We start from the raw sequence: 23,881 nt of genomic DNA on the forward strand, positions 1-23,881 counted from the left end.
ACATGGGAACACCTCCACCCGGAAGTTACCCTCCAAGCCATTCACAGTCCTGACTTGTAAATATATTGCCTTTTCTTTAATGTTGCTCGTTCAAAATCCTGAAACTCCCTCCCTAAGAGCATGGTGGGTGTGCCTACACCACACAGACTGCAGCATTTCAAGGGCAATTAGGGATGGGCAATAAATGCTGGTCTAGCATTATTTGAGAGGATAACTTGTGTTCGAGGAAGAATAAATTGAGTATTTTTTGTGTCACCTTCCTGCCCTCATAGATCATTAAATATTCTCTCGCACTGCTCTGTTGTCCTGAGGAGGAGTTGACACTCAATGGCACTGATGTACGTAGTCCATCATTGGTCCCACTGCCTCATGACATTTTTCTTCTAAGGTAGATGTTCTCCCACTACAGAGTAATGGCAGAAGTTCAGCAGAATGAGTTTACATCCCATTATGTTGGGAACACAAACCTTAGCCGTTATGGATATTTGGCAAACAGATCAATGAGCTTGTTCTAAGGTTAACATTGGTTTAGTGAAGAGGCAAATGAAGCCATATGCTCTTTAATCCAATGCACTGAAAAATAACACAATAACAGAATGATGACATTTTTATTTTCTCTGCAATTTATCCTGATACCTTTCTAAGAGAGACAATAGAAAAAAAAGAACCCCATAACCAGATTCATGCTTTGGATTCCAGTCCTTCGAAGTCTTCTCAATCTAATTTCTCTGAAAATCTTAACAGCCACCAGAGGACTCAAACATTCAACCATTTCTCTGTATTGGATGCAAAATCCAATCCCAATGGCAAAAGTTTGCGAGGGACTTTTTTCTTGTTCATCTTTCGAAGTGAAGATGAACATTTTCATTATCTTTGCAGAACAACTTTACTCAGCCTGTAAGCAGGACCCCAAACTTCCTGTCATTTACAGTAGGTACAGCCGATCTATGCCCAGAAGATTCTGCTGCAAATAGGATTGGATACCATTAATGATTTTGGACAAACTGCTTGGGATTCCCCCCCCCCCCCCCCCCCGCCACCCTTGCATTTTCTCTCTGTCTCAGATATGCACTTGGCTCCAAAAAAGATTGCACCATTTCTTATTTGGTATAGCGCTTCCAGCGAGTATCTCCCGGGACTCAAAATCAATATCAAAACTCGTAAGTGAAGCTTTTAAAATGTCCTTGTATCACTTTCTTTCACTTCTAATAGAATGCACCCCAGACTCAAGCTCGCTATCGAAGATTCGCTACAGTAAGCAAATGTTAAGCATTCTGGCCACACCACCAACCCAACGCAATTGTGACTGTCTGAGTATGGTGTTGATGCTTGGCATGCCAGCTTTGGTGAGCACTTCAGTGTCTGACATTTTGTTCTGCCATGTGATCTTCAGAACTCCCGAAGGCGCCTGAAGTACATGGGGCTAAGGGGATAGGCCTGGATGGGATTATTGTTGGTGCAGGCTCGATGGGCCAAGTGGCCTCCTTCTGCACCCTAGTGATTCTGAGTGAAAATGGTAGAGTTTCTTGGCATGATGCTGGCACTTAGTCCAAATCTTACATACATATTGGACTATTGCTCCAGACACTTTCAGTTCGGTAAGCATACCTACTCTTTTTCGTTCCCAGACTAATGTTCAAAATCTGCCGAAGGCTACATTTGTTTTGGTAGTTCTTGCATGTGTCTTATAGTTAATATAGACAGCTTAAGAGAGTGTGCTGCTGTGGTAACTGGAACCTGCTAACAGGTTCTGGTTTTGAATTGAAATGTTGGGCTTGGAATAGGTCTTTCCTGGAGCAGGCTGATAAATTACTTCAGTTTTTTTCATGTTGAATGCAAGGCTGAAGTTGTTGCATGTATTGGATTCCAGGCCACGATGCACCAGTTCAGTTCTGAACCAGCAGCTAGTGTGCTGTTATCAGCAAACAAAACATCATGAAGTATTTCTTTAGAGCCCTTGGTCTTTGCCTGGAGTCATCACAGGTTAAGCAGTTACCCCACCATGAAATATGTAACTTCAATACTAGGGTGACCATCATGGAAGGCATCAGAGGAAATAGTGAATAAAACATGCTGAAGAGGGTCGGAGCCAGCATGCAGCCCTGTTTAATTCCAATAGTAACCAGCTATGGAGACCACATTCTCCATGGTGCTGGGGTTAATGCCCAGCCTTGGACCTTAACCCCTGTGACCTCCAGGCACCTCCGCAAGCCCATCATACATAGGGATGACTTAGCATTGAGATAAAACCTACAGAGGCAATGTTTCTTCTTCAGTAGTTTCTGGATGAACTCATTGTTTTCATCAAGTATAGAACTTCCTAAAGCCCCTTACAACCAATGAAATGGAGTATTGTTGTAGTGCAGAAATACAATGCCAATTTGTATACAGCACGCTACGACAAACAGCAATGTTATAATGATCAATCTTTTTTTTTATGAGATGTCGATTAAGAAGTAAATATTGGCCAGACACCAGAAATAACTCTTATAGTCTTCTTCAAAATAATGCAACGGAATCTTTTACATCCAATGAAGAGGGCAGGTAGGGCCTTCGTTTAAAATCACATTTGAAAGACAGCACCCCCATCATTGCTGTACTCACTACATACTGCACTGGGATATCAATCTTGATCTGGGATGTAAGTTCTGGGATGTAAACCCACAACTCAGAGAAAGAGTACTTCCAACTGACAAGAGTCAGAATCTGACAAAAGGCTATTAAACTGTTCTATCTCCAAATACTGCCTCCATTACTTTCAGCATTTTCTGTTTTTATTTTGGATTCCGATACTTCTCTCTTGCTTCGCCAAAACACTACTGGGTCTAAAAAGACCCGGTCGTGTAAAAGGACAAATTGCACAGATTAGGCTTGTATTGCCTTGGATTTTGAAGATTAAGAGTGATCCAACTGAAGTATTTGATCCTTTAGATAAAGAGGAACTATTTTCACTAATGTGAGTGTCCAGACAATAGGACATAGCTGTTATGTATGCCCCTGTGGCCTAAATGTGTCGAAGAATCATGAGGTAGGCTTGATGACTTGAACACTGGGAGCTGTTTATTGAAGGTGTGCACTCATTCACGGGGGTCAGGTTTAAGACAGCCCAACATGGTCCCACATTGGGAGGAGTTAATTGCCCAGAGGTCACCTGACCCACACTCTTAAAGGGGCAGTGGGCACTCCGTACCCCAATATATATAGACATCACAATAACCTTTAAATTAGAGCTATTCCATTCAGGAATTATATCACGGAGCACTTCTTCACACAAAAGATCTCACCCAAAAGGCTGTTGAGGGGAAGTCAATTAAAAATTTCAAAACTGAGTTTGATAGATTTTTATTAAGCAAGTGATACAGAACTAAGACAGGTAGATGAAATTAGGATATATATGAACACATGAATTAGAAGCAGGAGTAGGTATGTTGTCAATATAGTGTCAGCCTACAGTGCAGGCCAATACAAGTCAACCATGATCGAACTGAATGGCAGGACAAATTCAAAGTATTGAACAGCTTATTCCTGTTCCCATGAGTTCTAACTACTGCATTTAACAGATTCATTTTATTTTTAGAGTGTCTTTTTAGAGTGTCACTTGTTATTCATGTTGTGGGACTCTTGCCTCGACATCATAAGATTCTGGGTTCCAGTCCCACTCCAGGACTTGAGTTCAAAAATCAAAGTTGATGTTCCCATGCATTACAGAGAGAGTACAGTACTGTCAGAGGTACCATCTTTCAGATGAGGTTTTAAACCAGGCCACATCTACCAGTTCATGTGGATATAAAGATCTGCTTTGAAAAAGAGCAGTAGAGTTATCCCAAGGCAATATTTATCCCTTAATCAACATCCCAAAAAACAGATTATCTGTTCATTATTACATTGCTGCTTGTGGGAGTTTGCTTTGTGCATACTGGTTGGTGCGTTTCCTATATTACAACAGTGATTACACTTCAGAAAGTAATTAATTGACTGTAAAGCAATTTGAGACATCCGGTAGTCATGAAAAGTGCAATATAAAAACAGATCTTTCTTTACCAGTGAATCCTTGTGTTTACCCTAGCCATGAATTATGCTACACTGGGGACAACATTTTCCCTTTACAGTGGATAGCTTCATCCAGACCAAGGTTGTTTTCGTCCCTGATGCTGAAGTAAACAAAAGGTTTTGTCTGGTGTGACATTTTGGCCCAGATCTGATAATGCCTTGGCAATGCTGAGGGGAATGCTCTGGAGTGCAACTGCACCATTTTTTTTTCGGTATGTTTTACGAGGGGTGCAGTCTCTACAACAATCTTTGGTCAAGCACTATTAAAAGTTTAACATTGTTAACTATATATATGTTACCCCCGTAACATGTCTAACATTCAATTAAATGTGTGCGTTGTGTTTTTTTTTAATGCATGTTATCTTTCACAGAATGCAGTTTGAATTTGTTAATATGATTTATGTCATGGAGGAAAAATAGTGTGATAAAATCACAGTTTATTGAATGGGTATAATGAATAGAAAATCCAGTGACTGATTAATGGGGATAGCGCTAATGGAGGTGAAATCATTCCATTTGATCTTCTGTATATTTTCTGTCTCTGTTGCAGTCATTCACCAGTTGGTACTCCGTACATTGTTCTACCCTTTGTGCGTGTGATGTTTTGATGACTAATCAGGATTGTCTGCAATAAATATATCCCCTTGACTCTGTTAAATATTTATTCTATTGAAAAGAGAATGGCAGTCTGTGCAGCAATAATACTCAAGACAGAGAGTTGCATTTTACACAATTATCTGTTTGTTCTCTTTCACTGTTCCCACTGTGAGATTTATTTCTTGAATATTATAGACAGAAATCTCATGTGAACAGGCAGTCCCTGTCTACAGTATGTAAAAGCAGGGACCTTTTCAATTAGTTGCAGCACTTGGCGAGCAGTGCTGAGGAGAGAGGGACCAGCTCCGGTCTATTAGCCGCATTAATCATGCCGAGTGGTGCTGAGGGAAAAGGGAAAGTGGGAATGAATGACAAAGGAGAGGAAAGGAAAGATGGGAAAAGAATGGCAATGATGAGGTGAGGGATGGCAGAATGGATGGCATTGAAAGAGAGAGGAAAGAGGGAAATGAATAGCAGAAAAGCAGTGAGGAATGAATGGGTAGGGTGGCAATGAAGAGGAAAGAGCAGTGGGTCGAAGCTGTGAACATTCACCCAATGGGCAGAGAGGAGAGAAGCTGAAAGCAACAGAAATCGAGCTGAGGAGAATGGGGAACAACATGAACTGAGGAAGTTAGGGATGGAACGGAGAGTGCAATCTTCCCTCTTTGAAAACTTTCATAGGTTGGGGCCAATTCTGGGCCCGACTTCAGATAGACCAGAGGAGTGCTGAGAGGGAGAATATTCTGAGGGACGAACAATTAAGTGCCACCTCAGTATTCACTATCCTTTAGAAGGTTCCCAAGATTGAAGTGCAGGACATTGTGGCCCACTGAAATGGAAAATGGAGGCCGGCAATCCTCACAATGAGACCAGTGGGAGTGTTGCTGAGGGCCGGTCTGATGGTGCGGTGCAGGAAAGCACTCTGACCAACATGAGCATGTGTGGGGTGGATGATAGGTTTACTGCTTTGGCAATCAATTCACTTACTCACGACAAGGCCGCAATGTGGGCAGACAGCAGACTTGATAGTTGTTGCCGGTGAGCTCCTCAACAACCTCAAAAGTGATGAAGCTCCAACATTCCTTTGTGAGGCTGAGTCCCCCCCACCTGCCAGGGAACCAACACAAAATTGTAGGGGGGGGGGGGCGGTAAGGAGGAGGAGGAGGGAGGGGTGTACACACTCCGCTCAAAGGATTCTGGCTGTACCCAAACATAGTGGCCAATTATCCTTTTACATGCATTGATTGGAAACCTACAGCCACCAGGCAGACATTTGCTGTTGCAGGTTGTTCATGTCTGGAACTACCCCTAAGCTGGAAACAAGTCAGGAAGCCAAACCAATGAGCACCCCACACTCCTACTCACATCTCCAAACCACATTGGTGGGCTGGTAAAATTTCTCCCTGGCCGAATTTCCCCATCCCGTCAGCCACGGGAATCATAGCAGGTGGGACAGGGACCATGCAAAGCTCCATTGATCTTGGGTGGGATTTTCTGGTTTTGGGGTGAGTACGTCCAGAAAATCCCATTTTCAGAGTATCAGTTTGAATATGGGAAGTGGAAGGAAAGTACCAGCTTGGCCTGAATTTTTTTTTTTTTTTTAGAAACCCTACAGTGCAGAAGGAGGCCATTCGGCCCATCGAGTCTGCACCGACCACAATCCCACCCAGGCCCTACCCCCACATATTTACCTGCTCATCCCTCTAACCTACACATCCCAGGACTCTAAGGGGCAATTTTTAACCTGGCCAATCAACCTAACCCGCACATCTTTGGACTGTGGGAGGAAACCGGAGAACCCGGTTCACATGAGATTTCTGTCTATAATATTCAAGAAATAAATCTCACAGTGGGAACAGTGAGATTTTACTCTGAAAAAGAAGTGACATTTGGATTGTCAACTAATAATTCCCCCCATCTTTCAGGGTGACTAGGATAAGAGGTCTTTGGCTCTCCCAGATAAATTATGTAATTGCTAACCAGGGAGTTAAAATAGGAGATCAGGAGAAACCACAGAGAAAAGGGTCACATCACTTTATCTTCCTCCAGAATACCCAAATCACAGCAATTCTTCTCTCGCTCTGCTGGTTCAATACAACCTCACAGTTTAAAGTTAAAAAATAGTTAAAGTTTATTTATTAATCACAAGTAAGCTTACATTAACAGTGCAATGAAGTCACTGTGAAAATCCCCTAGCCGCCACACTCCGGTGCCTGTTCGGGTACACTGAGGGAGAATTTAGCATGGCCAATGCACCCAACCAGCATGTCTTTCGGACTGTGGGAGGAAACCAGAACACCTGGAGGAAACCCACGTAGACACATGGGGAATGTGCAGACACCACACAGGCAATGACCAAAGCTGAGAATTGAACCCGTGTCCCTGGTGCTGTGAGGCAGCAGTGCTAACCACTGTGCCACCGTGCCGCCCCAGTATCTGTCCCTTCATTCAAACTGGTACTCTTCTTCACCCCCCATCCGCCCCTCACCCTCACCAACACCCTATGCAATTGCAGCAAAACATTCCTATTCCTATACTCAAATCCTCTCACTATGAAGGCCAACATACCATTTGCCTTCTTTACTGCCTGCTGTACCTGCGCACTTACTTTCAGTGACTGATGCACGAGGACTCCAAGGTCTTGTTGAGTATCCACCTCTCTCAACCTTTCAGGTCGATGAACATTCGTCAGATTTGGCAAAGGGAATTGGCTTGAAACTTTACAGTGGTAATGATAGCTAAACTGTCAACAGAAATCCAAAAGTTGTTGTTTGTGATGGGACAGGAACCATGCAAAGCTCCATTGTTCTTTGTGATGTCACGCATATCCTAAGGATGTACCATTGAGGTCCTCGCCAGATTGCAATCAATGGGAAATTTCTGAACTGATGAAAACCTCCATTCATTTACTGTTTGCCTTGCTGTAAAATTTCTTGTTAAAAGATGCCTACCTGGATTTTTAGCACTGCACTAAGTTCATGATTACTGATGAATATCCTCACTAGCTCTGAAAAGCTAACTTAATATTTGTGGAACATCACATTTCGACATTATGATGAGATTGTTTTTTTTTTCAACATTTATTTTCAGTTTAATTTCTATTTTAATCATAATCATTTGTTTTGTCATCTTAAATTTGAAGTTTAAAGTAAGAGGATTTACTACCCTTAACTGCCTGGTTTGCTGTCAGTGAGAATACTTCAATGCAATTGGCTGTTCATCCTTCTTGCTGACATCAATGCTATTACATGCCTGGAGAACAGAAAAATGGAAATCTGTGGCATAGAAATTGTTAAATCTTTGTGGGCAGCTTCCTTTAATGTCAGCAGCGAGTGTTGTTACTTCACCAGAATAATCCAGGCTGTTAACTCTGGTTCTTTCTCCTGATGATACTGCCTGACTTGCTCAGTATTTCCAACATTTTCTGTTTTAATTTCTGTTGCGGGCTTTGATGTCAGCCTTTTAATTAATCACAACTTTACCTTTCAAGTAACCAGACCAAGTCACTGAGTTCTCTTAAACAGCTGTTTTAATCAAACTATATAGCTCAGTCCCTGAAAAGTCGCAGTCTGTAACTATCCAGAGTGCAGAATTCAGAAATACACAAGCAATTATAGTTTCAAATTCAATTACAAGTATATAGCATATATCAATCACATTTTAGGAGTTATCTCTATCCACTCAGTTAATAATTAAGGTTACATCATTCAAATATTAAAACCTACCACAATCACCTTACACTTGATTAATTATAATATCCAATCAGCATGAAGACTTTATGCATTATTGTTTCAAGTTATTATTGTCCCAGCTTCTGCCAGTGTCGGTATGACACTCGCTTTTTCTAGTTCCGGATGTCTGATTTAATGAATTTTCTCAGACTCATAGCCTTGGTGCTTATCTGTGAAGACTTTTAGAAGACCTTTTTGTTTTCATAGCAGCTTATGTGATTTTTACAATCGTGTGATTATTGACCTTTTCAATTTCAGATTTCCAGCATCTACAGTATTTTGTTTTTGCAGGAGTGGAAGTGAAAGGGGCTGGTGCCCTAGAGTAGCAACCTGTGTGCCATTTAGATCGTAATGCTCTAAAAGGAAAGAACGCCTTGCATTTATACCATGCCATGTACAATCTCAAAATGTCTCAAACAAAAAGTTAATAAGTATTTCATTGGTTGTAAAGAGCTTTGGGACATCCTGTGGACATGGAAGAAGTCAGATAAATAAAGATGTAAGCCTGTTCAGTGAAGAACTTTTGAAGTTTAGTCACTGTTATAATGTACAAAATGCAGCAACCAATTTATGCATGGCAAAATCCCACAAGCACAATATGATAATGACCAAATAATATCATTGAGTGAATTTTATTTGGGGATAAATGTTGACCAGGACACTGAGAAGAACTCCCTTTCTCTTCTTCATACTAATGCCACAGGATCGTTAATGTTCACGTGAGAGGGTAAGCAAAAGGATGCATCACCGACATTGTAGCTCCTCATATACTGCTCCTAGAATTTGTACTCAAGTCTCTGATATGGGACCTGAACCCACCACTCAAGAACCAGCCCTGCAGTCTCTAAAATTATTAGGAAGAGGTCATGTCTCAGCAAGCAAGTTGCCTTCCGATTGATAAACAGTGTAGATTCAATGCATTCTCTGCAGGCTATCAACTTCTGTTGTTGACACCTAAGCATATAATGCATTGTACTGCAAACCTTGAAGATGGAAACCAAATGAAGTGACAAACATGAAAAATTTCGACGCAGCATTCCTCCCATCTCGAAGTACAGTTTGCCTATTTCTAAAATTGCAGCTACAGTATTATCAAGTTTGTCTCCCTCATTGGCTTGGCATTTATGATATTACCAGCCAATTCATAAGAAATAAAAATGACAAAACAGACAATTTTACTGTTATGGGTGTATTGTGGGTGCCTATTCGACCCTTGAAGCCCAGGAGAGTAATTGAACAGGTACAACTTGTAACAGAACAGTAGTTACATTGTAAATTAAACATTCTCAAGGAGTGTGTCCTTCCACATTTTTTAGCCAAAAATAAAGTAAATTTTTAGTACTGCTAGTGCTGACTTTTGTATCTAATACGACCTGAGATTTAGCCTTTTCATTTTACTGCCTGTCCTTTCACAGTTGATATGAATATTGTACATCTGAGCCATAGGTTGAGGGTTTCCATCATAAACCTTTGCCGATACCGTTCATTGTTCATTTATAATGGTCAGTTGTAAAATTGCTATTCGCTAAATATCAGAATCTAATTAGTGTTGATGGTCTCATTTATGCAAACTCTATTCAGGCACTCAGTTTGAAAGTAATCCAGCTTCAAATCATTGATAAAGAAAAATATGAAGTTTACTCATTTACACTGAGATGCAATCATATACTTTCATTACACAGTCTTTATAAGAGCATAAAAAGGTTACCAGAGCTGAGTGATTATCAGGAACTGGAGGGAATAGTGAACTTGGTCTTTTATCTACAAAAGTGAAGGTTGAGGCGTACCCTAAGAGATCCTAAAGGGCCAGAATTTGTTGATAGAATAACAGTGAGTTAAAGGTGCACTCCTTTATTAGTGTGCAAATAATTCAGAAATCAGTGGCAAGGCAGAGATAGCTCATAAGACACAATTCACCACAAATTGCTGAAAGATTTGCATGCTCCACTGTTAGCTTTGTGAAAAGCAGAGCTCACTGTCGACCTTCCTACACGCATCAAGAAATCACTGCATTTCTGCTGTAAAAGTCAATTAAATTCGCTGCAGAAAATTAGGATTGATATTTTGTGGTGTAAGGATATTTTTAATGATGGGATATATGTTACTGGAATGTCACTCAAACTTAGAAACACGAAAGGGAACAATTAGAATTGCAGAGTCGCCCTATTGCGGGGAGTAAATTGTTCTCAGAGGTTTCTAACTTGTTTCAATTTTACTTTTTTTTCTCTCTTAAAACCCTTCCACCATTAATTCTGTTTCTTCCAATTTCATTGGTTAAGAAGATAGACTATTAGAACATAGAACATAGAAAGCCACAGCACAAACAGGCCCTTCGGCCCACAAGTTGCGCCGATCACATCCCCACCTCTAGGCCTATCTATAGCCCTCAATCCCATTAAATCCCATGTACTCATCCAGAAGTCTCTTAAAAGACCCCAACGAGTTTGCCTCCACCACCACCGACGTCAGCCGATTCCACTCACCCACCACCCTCTGAGTGAAAAACTTACCCCTGACATCTCCTCTGTACCTACCCCCCAGCACCTTAAACCTGTGTCCTCTCGTAGCAACCATTTCAGCCCTTGGAAATAGCCTCTGAGAGTCTACCCTATCCAGACCTCTCAACATCTTGTAAACCTCTATCAGGTCACCTCTCATCCTTTGTCTCTCCAGGGAGAAGAGACCAAGCTCCCTCAACCTATCCTCATAAGGCATGCCCCCCAATCCAGGCAACATCCTTGTAAATCTCCTCTGCACCCTTTCAATGGCTTCAACATCTTTCCTGTAATGAGGTGACCAGAACTGCGCGCAGTACTCCAAGTGGGGTCTAACCAGGGTCCTATAAAGCTGCAGCATTATCTCCCGACTCCTAAACTCAATCCCTCGATTAATGAAGGCCAGTACGCCGTACGCCTTCTTGACCGCATCCTCCACCTGCGAGGCCGATTTAAGAGTCCTATGGACCCGGACCCCAAGGTCCTTCTGATCCTCTACACTGCTAAGAATGGTACCCTTCATATTATACTGCTGCTTCATCCCATTGGATCTGCCAAAATGGATCACCACACACTTATCCGGGTTGAAGTCCATCTGCCACTTCTCCGCCCAGTCTTGCATTCTATCTATGTCTCGCTGCAACTTCTGACATCCCTCCAAACTATCCACAACACCACCTACCTTGGTGTCGTCAGCAAACTTACCAACCCATCCCTCCACTTCCTCATCCAGGTCATTTATGAAAATGACAAACAGCAAGGGTCCCAGAACAGATCCCTGGGGCACTCCACTGGTCACTGACCTCCATGCAGAGAAAGACCCCTCCACAGCCACTCTCTGCCTTCTGCAGGCAAGCCAGTTCTGGATCCACAAGGCAACAGCCCCTTGGATCCCATGCCCTCTCACTTTCTCAAGAAGTCTTGCACGGGGGACCTTATCGAACGCCTTGCTGAAGTCCATATAGACCACATCCACCGCTCTTCCTTCGTCAATGTGTTTGGTCACATTTTCAAAGAACTCAACCAGGCTCGTAAGGCACGACCTGCCCTTGACAAAGCCGTGCTGACTACTTTTGATCATACTAAACTTCTCTAGATGATCATAAATCCTGTCTCTCAGGATCCTCTCCATCAACTTACCAACCACTGAGGTTAGACTCACCGGTCGGTAATTTCCCGGGCTGTCCCTGTTCCCTTTCTTGAATATAGGGACCACATCTGCAATCCTCCAATCCTCCAGAACCTCTCCCGTCTCCATCGACGATGCAAAGATCATCGCCAAAGGCTCCGCAATCTCCTCCCTCGCCTCCCACAGTAACCTGGGGTACATCCCATCCGGTCCCGGCGACTTACCAACCTTGATGCCATTCAATAGTTCCAACACATCCTCTTTCTTTATGTCCACATGCTCGATCCTTTCTGTCCACCGCAAACCAGCAGTACAACCACCCAGATCCCTTTCCACCGTGAATACCGAGGTAAAGTATTCATTAAGCAGCTCCGCCATTTCTAACGGTTCCGCACAAACTTTTCCCCCTTCACCTTTTAAGGGTCCTATGCCTTCACATCTCATCCTTTTACTCTTGACATATTTGTAGAAAGCCTTGGGATTCTCCTTAATCTTACCCGCCAAGGCCTTCTCATGACCCCTTCTCGCTCTCCTAATTTCCTTCTTAAGCTCCTTCCTACATCCCGTATACTCCTCTAAATCCTTAACACCTCCTAGCTCTCTGAACCTTCTGTATTGGTCTAGTCATTCACCAAGCTCCCCGAGTGTTCAGTTACTATCAGGGAGCATGGAGGACATGGCTTTGTACAGAGTCTGGAGTTCATCCTTTCCAGTATGAGAATGGTGGTCAACTCCATGGGAACACTTGCAGAGTAAGAAGTCTCACAACACCAGGTTAATGTCCAACAGGTTTATTTGGCAGCACTAGCTTTTGGAGCCCCAAGGCCTTTCTTCAGGTGAGTAAGGACTCATGTTCACAAACAGGGCATATAAAGACACAAATTAATTTACAAGATAATGGGTGGAGTGTGAGTCTTTATAGGTACTCAAGTCTTAAAGGTACAGACAATGTGAGTGGAGAGAGGGTTAAGCACAGGTTAAAGAGATGTGTACTGTCTCCAGCCAGGACAGTTAGTGAGATTTTGCAAGCCCAGACAAGACGTGGGGGTTACAGATAGTGTGCGATGAACCCAAGATCCCGGTTGAGGCCGTCCTCATGTGTGTGGAACTTGGCTATAGATCTCTGCTCAGCGATTCTGCGTTGTCGTGTGTCATGAAGGCCGCCTTGTCTTTATATGCCCTATTTATGAACATGAGTCCTCACTCACGTGAAGAAGGGGCTTGGGGCTCCAAAAGCGAGTGCTGCCAAATAAACCTGTTGGACTTTAACCTGGTGTTGTGAGACTTCTTACTGTGCTTACCCCAGTCCAATGCCGGCATCTCCACATCAACACTTGCAGAGCCAGTCATGGTGCAGCATCAGAGGGCCAGTGTCTCAACTTCCATGGCAATATAATCAGAAGTCACAGAAGTCTGAGAGCATTAAAGTTCAGATTGAAGTCATGTAAGTCAGTGACTAGTGGGCTTCTGCAGGGATCTGTGCAAGGACCTCAACTGTTCACATTATATGCTAATGATTTGGAAGAGGGAACTAAATGTATTTTTTCCAAATTTGCAGATGATACAAAGTTGGATGAAAGGGTGAGCTGTGAGGAGAATGCAGAGATGCTTCAGCATGATTTGGACAAGCTGAGTGTGTGGGCATATGCATGTCAGATGCAGTATAATGTGGGGTTAAACACTTTGGCAACAATGACAGGAAGACAGATTATTTCTTGAATGGGTATAAATTGAGAAAGATGGATGCTCAGTGAGACTTTGGTGTCCTTGTGCATCAGTAGCTGAAAGTAAGTGTGCAGATACAGCAGGCAGTAAAGAAGGCAAATGGTATGTTGGCCTTCACAGCGAAAGGATTTGAGTATAGTGATAGGGATGTTTTACTGCAATTGTATAGGGCGTTGGTGAGGCCACACCTGGAGTACTATGTGTAGTTTTGGTGACCTTATCTGAGGAAGGATGTCCTTGCCACAGATGGAGTACAGCGAAGGTTTACCAGGCTGATTCCTGGGACGGCAGGTCTGTCATATGAGGAGAGACTAAGTTGGTTAGGATTATATTCACTGGAGTTTAAAAGAGTGAGAGGGCATCTCATAGAAACTTATAAAATTCTAACAGAGTTAGATATGGTAGATTCAGAAAAAAATGTTCCCAATGGTGGGGGAGTCCAGAACTAGGGGTCATAGTTTGAAGATAAGGGGTAAACCTGTTAGAACTGAGATGAGGAGAAATTTCTTCACCCAGAGGATGATGAATGTGTGGAATTTACTACCACAGGAAGTAGTTGAGGCCAAAACGTTGTTTGATTTTAAGAAGAAATTAGATACAGCTTTTGGGGCTAAAGGGATCAAGGGATATGGGGGAAGGGGGGATCAGGATATTGAATTTGCTGATCAGCCATGATCAAAATGAATGATGGAGCAGACTTGAAGGGCTGAATGGCCTACTCCTGCTTCTCGTTTCTGTGTTTCTAAGTGCAGTTTAATCCCATGCAGCTTCAGACTACTACCATCATGGCAGCAGATAGAGTGCCTAAAGGAGCTGCAAGTGTCTCACAGCTCCCCCAGTAAGCTGTCCTTTAGCAGATTACCAAGATTGCTGTGAACTACCCCAAGAGAGTGACAATGGCTCCATGCAACACAAACCTGCTGTCCACTCTGGGTGACAGCACTGATCTTCTTAGCACTGCCGCTCCAGCAATGCCCTTGTTGCTGTCTACCAGCCAGCCAGCCCAGACTGCAGCTGTCCGTGCAACCTTCTCGAGCCAGAACTGCACTGGGGACATTCTGCAAAGCCACCTGCAGTCTCCCTGACTGAATGTCAGCAGCCTTCCGGCAGCCATGCTGCAGCAACCGGGGTAGGACTAGAACAGTCAAATGGAAGAGAGATGCAAAGGAAATGCACAAGAATGATGAAGTTATTTTGTATGAAATTTGAATTAGTTTGGTAATGTTGATCTGAAATGCTTGTTTTGTGGTGCCTTTAATTTCAGCACTGTAACATAGGAACGTAGGACTTAGAAGCAGCAGTCGGCCATTCAGCCCTTTGAATCTGCTTTGCCATTGATTAAGATAATGGCTTATCTGGTTCTGTCTCAAATCCACTTTTTCGTCTGCCCCCCCATAACCCTTGCCTCCCTTCATAGAAACCCTACAGTGCAGAAGGAGGCCGTTCGGCCCATAGAGTCTGCACCGACCATAATCCCACCCAGGCCCTATCCCCACATATTTACCCGCTAATCCCTCTAACCTATGCATCTCAGGACTCTAAGGGGCAATTTTTAACCTGGCCAATCAACCTAACCTGCACATCTTTGGACTGTGGGAGGAAACCGGAGAACCCGGAGGAAACCCACGCAGACACGAGGAGAATGTGCAAACTCCACACAGACAGCGACCCGAGCCGGGAATCGAACCCGGGACCCTGGAGCTGTGAAGCAGCAGTGCTAACCACTGTGCTACCGTGCCTCCCTTGTCTATCAAAAAGTTGTTGTAGCCTTCTCTGAATATATGCAATGATCCAGCCTCCACTGCTTTCTGGGGAAGAGAATTCTACACACTAACAACACAAAAAAATTCTTCTCATCTTCATCTTCAACGGTAGAGCTCTTATCCAGTGTCCCTTGTTTGTAGTCTCTTCCCTATCAAATCCCCTTGGGATATTATATGTTTCAGTAAGATCACCTCTCATTCTTCTAAACTCCAATGGGTACCGACCCGACCTGTTCAACCTGTCTTCATAAGTCCCTCATCCCAGGAATGAGTTGAGTAAACCTCCTTGGCCAAGAGGACAGTGCAATGGTTTCTAGTATAGCGGTGGTAAAATGTGGGATTATTGTTGAATAGGGAATTAAGTTGTGTTCACTGGTACAAAGTTGGATAAGCCAATTACAGACGGCCTGACCAGAAAGCAATGAACTTGTTTATTCATTCATGGAACATGGGCATCACTGGCTCCATCTGACGAAGGAGCAGTGCTCTGAAAACTAATGGCATTTGCTACCAAATAAACCTGTTGGACTTTAACCTGGTGTTGTTAAAACTTTTACTGTGTTTACCCCAGTCCAACGCCAGCATCTCCACATCATCACTGGCTGGCCAGCATTTATTGCCCATCCTTACTTGTCCTAAGAGGGCAGTTAAGAGTCAACCACATTGCTGTGGCTCTTGACTCACGTGTAGGCCAGACCAGGTAAGGATGGCAGATTTCCTTCCCTAAAGGACATTAGTGAATCAGATGGATTTTTCTGACAATTGACAATGGTTTCAGGATCATCAGTAGATTCTTAATTCCAGATATTTTTTATTGAATTCCAATTCCACCATCTGCTGTGGTGGGATTTGAAACCGGGTCCCCAGAACATTAGCTGAGTTTCTGAATTAATAGTTTAGCGATAATACGCTAGGCCATCACCTCCCCTCTAATGTATGGGCGGCCCGGTAGCACAGTGGTTAGCACTGCTGCTTCACAGCTCCAGGGACCTGGGTTCGATTCCCGGCTTGGGTCACTGTCTGTGTGGAGTTTGCACGTTCTCCTCGTGTCTGCGTGGGTTTCCTCCGGGTGCTCCGGTTTCCTCCCACAGACCAAAGATGTGCGGGTTAGGTTGATTGGCCGTGCTGAAATTGCCCCTTAGTGTCCTGAGATGCGTAGGTTAGAGGGATTAGCGGGTAAATGTGTAGGGATATGGGAGTAGGGCCTGGGTGGGATTGTGGTCGGTGCAGACTTGATGGGCCAAATGGCCTGTTTCTGCACTGTAGGGTTTCTATGATTCTATGGGTTTCCTTGTCCCTTCATCCTCTTCCCCTTCTGCTGCTCACTATATATCGGGTGGCAGGGGATGTGCTCTCATAATGGTGAGACTGTCAGGATGCACAAGAGCTTGATGAATCACGACTCTTAGTCTGGAGAGTACGTAGGACCCCTCCAGAGCAATCCAAGCAGCAGAAGAGTTGATTTATCACAACAATGGTTTCCTATTAGACAACCTGACCTTAGATATAGGGAGGCATGTGACCTGTGTCTGGGTTGAGTACCAAAATCATGAGCTGGGTAATCAGCACATAACTACTGTTCTCCAATAGTCATCCTCTGGGATTTTTGTGGTAGTTCAGATGCTGATGGTAAAATGGACTGACACAGAATAAAGGTGGCATTGTTTCTCCTCATCCTTGTCTTAAATAGTAGAGCTCTTATTCTTAAAGTGGGTGATATGGCTCTAGTCTCTTTCACAGATGGAGTCATCCTCATGTTATCTTCCAGGTCAAAACACCTCAGGATCATTGGACATTGACTTGCATGATGTATTGAGTTTGGTCACAAATCAACTGGATATTCAGAAATTTGCACCCTTTGCAGTTACGGTACATATCTGAATTTAGATTTGACATGTGTGCAGTCAATGGCACTGTGCACCATGAAGAGGTCTGCTGTCCTGGTGAAGCCACGTGTACACTCTCCTTCTTTTCGAAAGGCAATGCATTCTCCTCTTTTTGCAAACTGTGCATCAGTCACCTCCCTGATAAAAACACGCTGTTTCTGACTTGGCTTGAAATATGACAAATGCTCCCTGAGATCTCTGATGGTCAGGGCCTCCTGTTGAGATCCTTACACTCTGTTCTCCTTGTTCTCCTCTGTGGAATCTCTCTATCTTCTTGCAGAGCAAGAGAAATGGAAACTACAACACCCCTGACTGAGACCAAATGGCCTGAGCAGAATCCTTGGGGCCATATTTTCCAGCCGCACTTGCCCCAAAACCGGAAAATCCCATACGAGATTAATGGACCTTTGCATGATCTATGTCCCGCCCGCTACGATTCCTGTGGTGAGTGGGACGGGAAGATTCTACACTTTGAGTGAGAACTAAAGTCTTCACAAGTGCCACGTCATTGCCGATAAACTTCACCAACATTGCACAATAGTGGAAACCACGAATCACCTCCACTCACTTAGCAGCTGCCAGTGGAAATAATTCAGCAACGGCCCTGAGGCGAGTTGCTATCCCTTTAAATAGCACTGCTGGGGATTCCTTCCTGCTGCTGAGTATGTCAGCTGTGTGAGGTTAAGATGCTCTCTGTGTCACTGAAAATGTCACAGCTGCAATCTAACCAGTATGACCTGAGTTTTGTCCATATTGTCTACTCTGCACACTTCCAGAGCAGGTTCCATGCGCCTGGGCTACTGACCCACCCAAAATGGCATCTGGTGCAACCCACACCGTGAGAGTGCATGTGTGTGAGATGCTGGTGCCATTTTGTTCTTGGCAACAGCACAAGTTGTGGTGAATATACGGGCATGACAGAGCAGAGTTTTGCGACCAGGATCTTTTTGACTTTCTTTTCATTCCACCACCTTGAAGAATTAACTGCTTCTGGGAGATAACACCATGGGTATCAATCGCTCTCTTATATTTCCTTCAAGCAGCCATTAAACCATTAGACAAACATTGGCACTTCATTCGACTATTCAGCCTAGATTTCATCACAGTTACTCCCGTTTTCCAGGCTCTTTCGCTGAAGGCACGCAGGGAATATGGAAGAAGCCCTGGCAAATTTCCTCTCCTCATACCTAATCATATTATCCAACACTGCATGACAGTCATAAATCCTAGGCAATTTCCCCAACAAAACTCTGAGGTATTAAGGCCAATTGCAATGTCCCTCCTGCTTCTCGACACAGATCAAAGGATCAAACGGGGTCTGCCCATTCTGTCCACTCATTGGATAAATGTGCTCAGCCAAAAGTGAGACTCTAACATGAACTCAACTGATCCTGATGCCACTTGCCAGGGTGGATGTGGAAAGGATGTTCCCTCTTGTGGAAGAACCTAGAACTAGGGGGTCACTGTTTAAAAACAAGAGGTCATCCACTTAAGACAGGTGTTTTCTCTCAGAGGGCATAGGGTCTTTGGAATTCTTCCTCAAAGGGAAGTGGAAGCAGAGTTTTTGAATATTTGTAAAGCAGAGTTAGATAGTTTATTGATTAACATGAGGGTAAAAGGTTAGCAGGAGTAGGCAGGAATGTGGGGTTGTGTTTAGAATCAGATCAGCTGTGATCTTATTGAATGACTGAGCAGGCTGGAGTGGCCTCCTGTTCCTAATTCGTATGTAACTCTTCCTAAAAAAGAATTGGACAGTAATTGCCACAATTCTGCAATGACAGTGAACCCTATTTTATATAAATAGCTCCTGTTCTGTAAAGCTTCCTATGCTTGTACAATGCAGGATACTCTATCCAATCTTTGCATCTATGCTGTGAAGGAAAGAAAATGCAGGAAATCAGAGAGCTGTGTAAGTCTTGGGAATGCATATTTGTGGACTATTTGGGAATGGTTAGATTCTAATAAATTATCAGTTTGTTTAAAAACAAGGCTTGCATTTGTTCAAACCTATGGCAAATTTTATTTAAAAGTAAGCACTTTAACATGACCTGGAATTCTAGAAAGACATAATTTTTAAATTACTGAGAAATTACCCTTTACCCTGCAGTGATGGATGATATCCCACCCCCATATTTTTCCAGAGACATCTCTGGTAATAAAAATGTGAATAAATATATTTTTGAAAGTAGCATTAAGCATACCATCGCTTCAAACCAAGACTTTCATCTGGGGTTCATTTCCCAAACTCATGGTTTGGCACAAATAGAATTTAATAATGTGGAGTTACATTCTACTTTGTGATGTGTTGTTTTCCGAAATATTCCGCCAGCAAAAACCTGATTATTGTAAATGCAACCTTTAACAACCAATATTTTTGCCACAGACAGGCTGAGACAAGTTGTTAATGTTAATCCATAACATCTAAATGCAGCGCAGTACAGCGTAGTGTTGATTAAGTTCCTGTCACCAATGTCAGTTCGGGCAAGATTTTCATGTATGACTCGTGATAAGTGTTCTCTGACTTTCTTCCCATTTTCTGATTTAGATTCATGGCCTTTGGAAGACCCGTCGTCTTATTCTATTCCCTCTGTTTCTTGCAAAGTGCGTTGCTAACCACTAGAGGGGAGGAGACTGCTGGTCCTCTCAACTACTATACCATTGAGATAGACGAGGGAGAGGACGTAGCCAGAGACGTGGCTAAAAGGAATGGGTTAGAGTACGTCCTGCCGGTCAGTGCAACTGTTTTCACTATTGTATAACACTTAACGAATTTCTGTGTGTTTTTTTTTATCAGTGTGATTGTGGTAATAATTTGCAGATGAAAGGTATTTCATGCAGTTAGCAGTGCCACCAAAGCCACTGCAGTGAAAAGAGACATTGAGGGGCGAAGAAAGATACTTGCACAGTTTAGGTTATTTAAAAACAAAAAAAATAACAGGTTTCAAGTTTAGTATTTTTCTGCATGCCGTCAAATGTTTCCTTTATCACACTACTCGTCTCAATAATTGAACAAGTACTCTAGCAATTGCAAGCGAATGTGCATGACATTTGAAATGTATTTCTCTTTAAAAAAAGATAGATATGAAACCAGTCTGGTTAATTCCCTTGAAGATAAATGCACGGTGCTTCTTTTAGTGTTTGGGGAAATGGTGACAATTATTCAGATGCAATTCATGTGGGCTCACATTCTCAATAAAATGAAACAGCTGTCCCCTTTATTTTGTACACTGTTACTTTAAGAAGTTGGAAGTATGAATAGGGGAATAAAAAGGGAAGCATACATATAAAGTATCTCTGCTTCTTTTACAGGTTTGATATTTTTTTTGCTAAGAAGTGAGTGTACAAGCACACAATCTCATTATTTGCTTGCAACTTTTATGGGTTTTTTTAACCTTTATTGTGGATTATACTTGAAATGTAAAAGTAATTAGATAATTGATTGCTAGTTTATGTCATACTTTTAAAAATCCTTCTGAACAAATAGAAATCAATTGGAGGTGGATGTAAATATTATTGACATTTTTTTCCTTTAGTATGGACTATGCTTGAAATGTAAAACAAAATAATCTAGATAATTTCCAGTTCAAGTCAATACTTAAAATCCTTCTGAACAATTAGAAAGCAATTGGATGTGAATGTAAATATCATTGACATTTTATGATTCAAACCTAAATTGATAAATTATTAGGTTTTAACTATAGAATTCTATCATCGTCATATATCTGACTTGGTTACTTAAGGCAAGGGATGCCATGGATAGTTAACCTTTTTGGACACTGTAAGTTCAACCTGTGATGGTTATTTCACTGAGCTTGTCATTTCTGCTCCCAGAAGGTTAACATGCTAAACAAAAATCGAGCTGCAAGCTGGTAGGAATGACTCTTTCGGTTGCTAATTATCCCACTGCATAATTATTAATATCACGAGTGGGAACAGGAAACAAGCAGACACCAAATAGTTGAGAATCCTATGATTCTGGCAGGAAGCTAGCCTGCATTAATAAAATGTGCCTGTGCCATTATCACAGCAGATAGAAGTGTTCCTTGTTAAGGATCATTTATTAACTGAGATCATCTTTTAGTTCGCCTTGGGGTAATGACTAATGTCAATGGCAAATTTCACAGTTGTCTAGAGAAATGAATTAAATTTGCAATAAAAAGCCCTTTGGCTTGTTGTACATGTTCATTTATTGGAGTAGTTGAACTAGAAGAACTGTAAGGCAACCAAGAACATCGGCTTAATTTTCCTTATGTATAATAGTGACCTTTTAGCTCTATGTTGGAACAATACATATTATGAACTGCTGAATGGAATTTAAAGCACAATCTGGTAGTGGCTCCAGGTGTGATATGCTGGAGACATGTAGCGTGCATTTTTGAAGTTTTCTCGGGGGGGTGGGGTGGAGGTTTGGTGGAGTGGAATGTTGCAGTTCTGAGGCAGCAGAATTTTTGAATTTTACGTCATGATCATGACGAATATTAGTTTTAACTTTATTAAAATACAATAAATACTTCAGTACTTGAGCTTGCTTTGTGTCAGGGTGAATAAATCCCTACCATATACTAGTGTAATATCTGAGTATAGCTACAGTAAAACTGCTCATAGTGAACATTTGTGATTTACCACATTACAAGTTACATTGAAAAGTTATGGTATGTTGTATTACGAATCATTTCAAAATTCTACCTGAAGCCCTACCTCAGAGGAGGACAGATTTCCGATGCTTTCAGTTAACTGGACAGTAAAAACGGAATGTGTCTTAACTATTTCACAGCTTCAGCTCACTTTGTTGCGACCAATCCAATCCTACAGAGCCCTGGCTAAAACATCTTTAATTTGTCAATAGTTGGGATTTAGATTAGGATTTATAACAACATGACAAATTTAGAATAATTTGATTTATTCACATATTCAGAATGTAAGATGGTCAAAACTGCCTATGTTTGGCGGGGGCGGGGGGGGGGAACTGCCTATGTTTGGCGGGGGGCGGGGGGGGGGGGGGGGGCAAAAATGATCTATTACCAGAAAATATTTATGAATGAAACATTAGTCTTTCTAACATGCATTAAACTGAGATCTGTGAATGATGGTAATAGATTGACTGCCTTCAATGCACTGAGTGGTATTATAATTGAAGCAGATGAATGGACTTGTATCAAGATTAAATGGTTAAGTCAGTGACTGGGCTAGAAATTCCACAAAATAAGACTGAATGGAAAGTACTTGCTATATTGGAATTTTATGATTAGGTTTGAGTTTTGCTTAGATTTGGAATGAAGAAAAAAAAAGTGTAGCAACAGTAACTAATTATTAGAAGTTTTACTAATCACCAACACAATCGCTAATAGTTTTCTGCTACACTGATGAAAATGTATTTTTGTTGTTTTGGTAATTTTTGAATGATACTAATGAGTAATTTTGTATATTTCAGCAATTAATCTTACTCTTAAATATATTTTGCCCACTTCACAACAAATAATTAGAAAAGGTTCACATCTCAGTCTGAATGATTAGCATAAAGGTCATTAAATCCTCAAAGCATAATGATTGTCTTTTCCCTACAGCAGAAAAACCGAACTCAAATTTAGCAAGGTCAAAGAGCAGATTGCCTCTAAAATTTCACACTGCTTCAGTAGGCTTTCACCAGGTGCAGAATTTGCCTCTGGCTATAGTCTTCCATGTTTACCTTGTACTGTAGTTTGAGTCATGGACAAAGATGTATGTTTTTATACAATTGTTTTTAGGTATAATAACTTGTATTATTCAAAATATATAATAGATGAGTTCAATGAGAAAAATGTGGTAGTGGCAGTGCACATTTCTGATCAAACTTGTTAGGTTTCGTATCTGTGAGGAATTGTATCTGAAGCAATTAATGAAGTTAACAAAGCTGGAACAGTGCTGAACACATCACCAGACAGTAAAATTCACCAGTCTGACTTCTACTGAGTAACAAATTTCAATTTAATACAAGTAAAAGAGCAGATAATGTAAAAGTCTTTAAAAGATAATGAGAAACCAACGTTAAAGTTCAAATAAATAAAGTTTTATACGTTCTGTGCCGTATTTATGGCATCCAAACAATAGGTACCTGTGCAGTGAATTTATATGCAGATGTGGTGGGTATTACAATCTGCTGGAGTGATTGATTTTTGTTTCTCCTGTATTTGAATTCTGGAACGTTCTTTAATGTAAGGTAATCCCAAACAGCATTGAATTACCCAATTACTTTAAACAATTAGCACAGTAAGAAAACAAATTACCTTCGGGCCTTAATCATTTCAATAATGGAATGCATAAAAGTTCAATTCTTAACATCAGTTTGGAAAAAGACATTCTAAAATGCCACACACATGCAATGTCCTGAATTAATTATCATTGCCGAATCTTATTAGTATGGTTCAAAATATAACATCCGGTCCTTGTGATAGGATCAGCCTGTGTTTTCCAATACTGAGCGTCAACAGAAGCCACAGAGGAAAGGTGCACCAAGCACAAGGACATT

General features: G+C 41.9%; 1 protein-coding gene across 1 annotated transcript in view; it reads left to right on the forward strand.

Moving 5' to 3' along the window:
• The window catches only part of LOC144499693 (PC3-like endoprotease variant B), a 532,138-nt gene that overhangs the window by 64,143 nt on the left and 444,114 nt on the right, over positions 1-23,881 (forward strand). The window contains exon 2 of the mRNA XM_078221972.1: positions 19,922-20,105. Coding sequence (XP_078078098.1) covers positions 19,926-20,105 — 180 coding nt within the window. The 5' untranslated portion in view covers positions 19,922-19,925. The remainder of the gene's footprint in view (positions 1-19,921; positions 20,106-23,881) is intronic.

This window comes from Mustelus asterias, chromosome 10 (assembly GCF_964213995.1).
Source record: "Mustelus asterias chromosome 10, sMusAst1.hap1.1, whole genome shotgun sequence".
In the NCBI taxonomy this organism is placed as follows: Eukaryota; Metazoa; Chordata; class Chondrichthyes; order Carcharhiniformes; family Triakidae; genus Mustelus; species Mustelus asterias.